The following is a 2683-nucleotide window of genomic DNA, read 5'->3' as shown; positions in this document are numbered from 1 at the left end:
AGAGCAACTGCCAACAACTGCTCGTGCAGGAGGACTTGGGGCTGGGATGCCCAATTCTGGGGAGGGGAGGCTCCAAACAGGCGTTAGTGAGCACCAAACACCAGTCAGTGAGGGGCTTAGAACGCTCCGAGAATCAGCAGCCCCACACTTCACTCCTGTCCCTCCCAGGTAGCCCTCTTACCCCGAGTGTGAGCTCCAAGAGTGGAAGACTGGGGCCGGGGTTGGGCATCACTGGGGGGACTGGGGGTCCCAGGGGAAGGGCCAGGACCCGGAAGCACTGGTGGCAGAGACCAGGTCAGAGCCAGTGAGGCTCCTAATCTCTACCCCTGACACCCTTCCAGGGGTCCTTCCTCCCTCCTGTGGAACGCCAGCCTCTAGTTTCTTCTGGGCCTGGGGGAGGGCTCATCATGCAGGACATTGATTTATTTGTTCAAAAAGTACCCTACTGTGTGCCAAGTACTGAGCTACATGCTGGGTATCTGGAGGATGCCGACCCTTTTCCGATACTCCCAGGGTATTCAGAATGCTGCTCTGCTGCTACCACAGGACATACACTCAGGTATGTGGGCTGAGCAAGGGAAGGTGAAGTTGGGACAAGAGGACTCACCATAAGCAGAATCCCCAGGGCCAGACTGACTCCCAGTAGCTCCGTCTATGAAGAAGGGAGAGGGTGAAGATGGGGGGAAGGAGAAGCTTCATGAAGAACTGATGGGGTGACTGTGCCACAGAAGGAGAGAAGGACAAAAGCCCAAGCCTGGGATGGTGTCTGTGGCCATCATGGCCATGTGCAGCTTTGGCGGCAACCGCAGCCGCCTCTTCTGTTTACCTTGGCAGTCACCATGCTCCATGGATTCCTGGTTCCCAGCCTGATCCACATCAGTCCTAGGAGGAAAACGAAGTGGCTCTAGAATTCTGCACCTTGTCCCTATCTCCCACTCTGGCCCTCAGCTCTTAGCGGTGGGGAATTTTATGCTCAGGAAGCCCAAGGACCTGTCACTTACCCACCAGGTTCCCTGATATCCACACAGCCCCTGGAGCTATGCCATCCACAGTATGGGTCCTGAGAAGCCAAGCAGCTCCTAGGGAAAACAGGTGTGTGAGGCTGGATCCCCTTCTACTCCAGTCACTTTCCATTCTGCTGCCTCTTCCCACCCTGGCTTACAGGAGTCTCTCAGCCTCATTCTCTCCTGTCCACCTCAGTCTCTCCACACCCTGGTTGCTGCCCACCTTCAGAATGCTTGAGGTACCTATGCACCCCACAGCCATCCCCTGTGTTTCTCTGCCACCCCAAAGACCTTCGTTTCTGTGCTCTTGCTGGCCCGGGGAGCTTGCCCACACAGGGCCTGGCCTCAGGCCCCTCTCACCTCTGACAGGCCCCATGCCGGGCACACCGGCTGAGAGGGAGGTAGACAATACAGCCAGAAAAAGCCACAAAGAGCCTGTGACCCTCAGTGTCCAGCTCCAGCCCTATGATCCGTCGTGCTGTTTGGGCTGCCCGCTTCCCACTGCACCTAGGGTGAGGCCAAAAGGAACCAGAGATGGACAGATGAGGCTACCTTTTCCCTGGGTGAGTGGAAGAACAGAAAGGGGGGAGGCGCACAAGCAACTGAGCATAACCCATGGAGCTGCCCTGCCCTACCACACTGTCCAGTCTTCTCGCCAAGCCTCTCTAACCCAGAGCTCCCACCCTGCAAAAGCCAATGTTTTTGATGTTTCCAACCTATTCCCACATCTGCTGCTGCTACTCCCATCCCATCCCTGCTCTGCAGGGAGCCTCCCCTCCAAAGGCCTCACCGGGCAGGGCTGTAGGCATCAATCTCTTCCAGGAGGATGGGCTCAGGTCCGCCGGATCGCCCACCTGGGGGCAGCACCTTCAGCACTGTCCCATCGTTGGAGCCAAGGAACATGACTGTGATGTTACTGTGGGGACCAGCCATGCCATCCACAGCTACTTGGGTCAGTAGGGCCCTGGAGGAAAGGGCCTCAGGTCAGGGAACCTGTCTAGTGGAAGCCTGAGCATTTCAGGGAGAGCCCAGCTGTCCTGGTAGCTGTGCCTGTGCCCTTCCCCCAGGTCCCAGGGTTCCCTTCTTAGCTCTCTCCCTTCTACTTTCACAAGTTCTTCCTCCCACCAATGCGGTTTACCTTATTGGGTCAAAGAAAGAGGAGGGTGGCTGAGAATGGGGTCAGTGGTCAGTGTTTTTCAGCACCATACCTGCTAGTGAGAGTGAGTAGAGGCTGATGGGTGGCAGGCGGTACAGCGGGGTCCAGCAGCGGGTGAGCCTTGATGAAGGTCAGGACATCATCAGGGAGGTCTCGAGAAGAGGAGAACAAGGCAGCTCCCCCTATTCCTGCACAGGATCCTGGTCTGGTGGGTGAATGGGAAGGGGCTGCCTTGGGACTGGGAGCTGGAGCTCAGTTAAGCTCTGTGCCCCGTACTGCTCCCAAACCTGACTGGAAAGCCTTGCTCCCCCTCCACACAGACACTCACAGCACTGCTCCCTTCCCTGCCGCAGCTCTTCGGCCCCGCTGCCACCCCACTATAGCTCCCCACCCTGAGGCCTTAAGACATCTCACTCACTCCTCACAATCCCATCTTGGGGGCAGACGCTGCTTGCTTATGCCCCCACAAAAGCCATTTTCCATCCTGGGTACCTGGGTGAGGGGACCCTGTCCTCAGACACAG

General features: G+C 57.5%; 1 protein-coding gene across 1 annotated transcript in view; it reads right to left on the bottom strand.

Moving 5' to 3' along the window:
• Positions 1-2683, bottom strand: part of SEMA6C (sema domain, transmembrane domain (TM), and cytoplasmic domain, (semaphorin) 6C) — a 15344-nt gene that overhangs the window by 2113 nt on the left and 10548 nt on the right. The window contains exons 12-18 of the mRNA XM_011973660.1: positions 2213-2365; positions 1795-1968; positions 1365-1511; positions 1002-1079; positions 827-882; positions 608-652; positions 182-277 (exon numbers count right to left, since the gene is read on the bottom strand). Of these exons, the coding sequence (XP_011829050.1) occupies positions 182-277; positions 608-652; positions 827-882; positions 1002-1079; positions 1365-1511; positions 1795-1968; positions 2213-2365 (749 nt within the window). The remainder of the gene's footprint in view (positions 1-181; positions 278-607; positions 653-826; positions 883-1001; positions 1080-1364; positions 1512-1794; positions 1969-2212; positions 2366-2683) is intronic.

This window comes from Mandrillus leucophaeus, unplaced genomic scaffold, assembly GCF_000951045.1.
Source record: "Mandrillus leucophaeus isolate KB7577 unplaced genomic scaffold, Mleu.le_1.0 Scaffold139, whole genome shotgun sequence".
Classification (NCBI taxonomy): domain Eukaryota; kingdom Metazoa; phylum Chordata; class Mammalia; order Primates; family Cercopithecidae; genus Mandrillus; species Mandrillus leucophaeus.
This window is presented reverse-complemented; position numbering and strand designations above follow the sequence as displayed.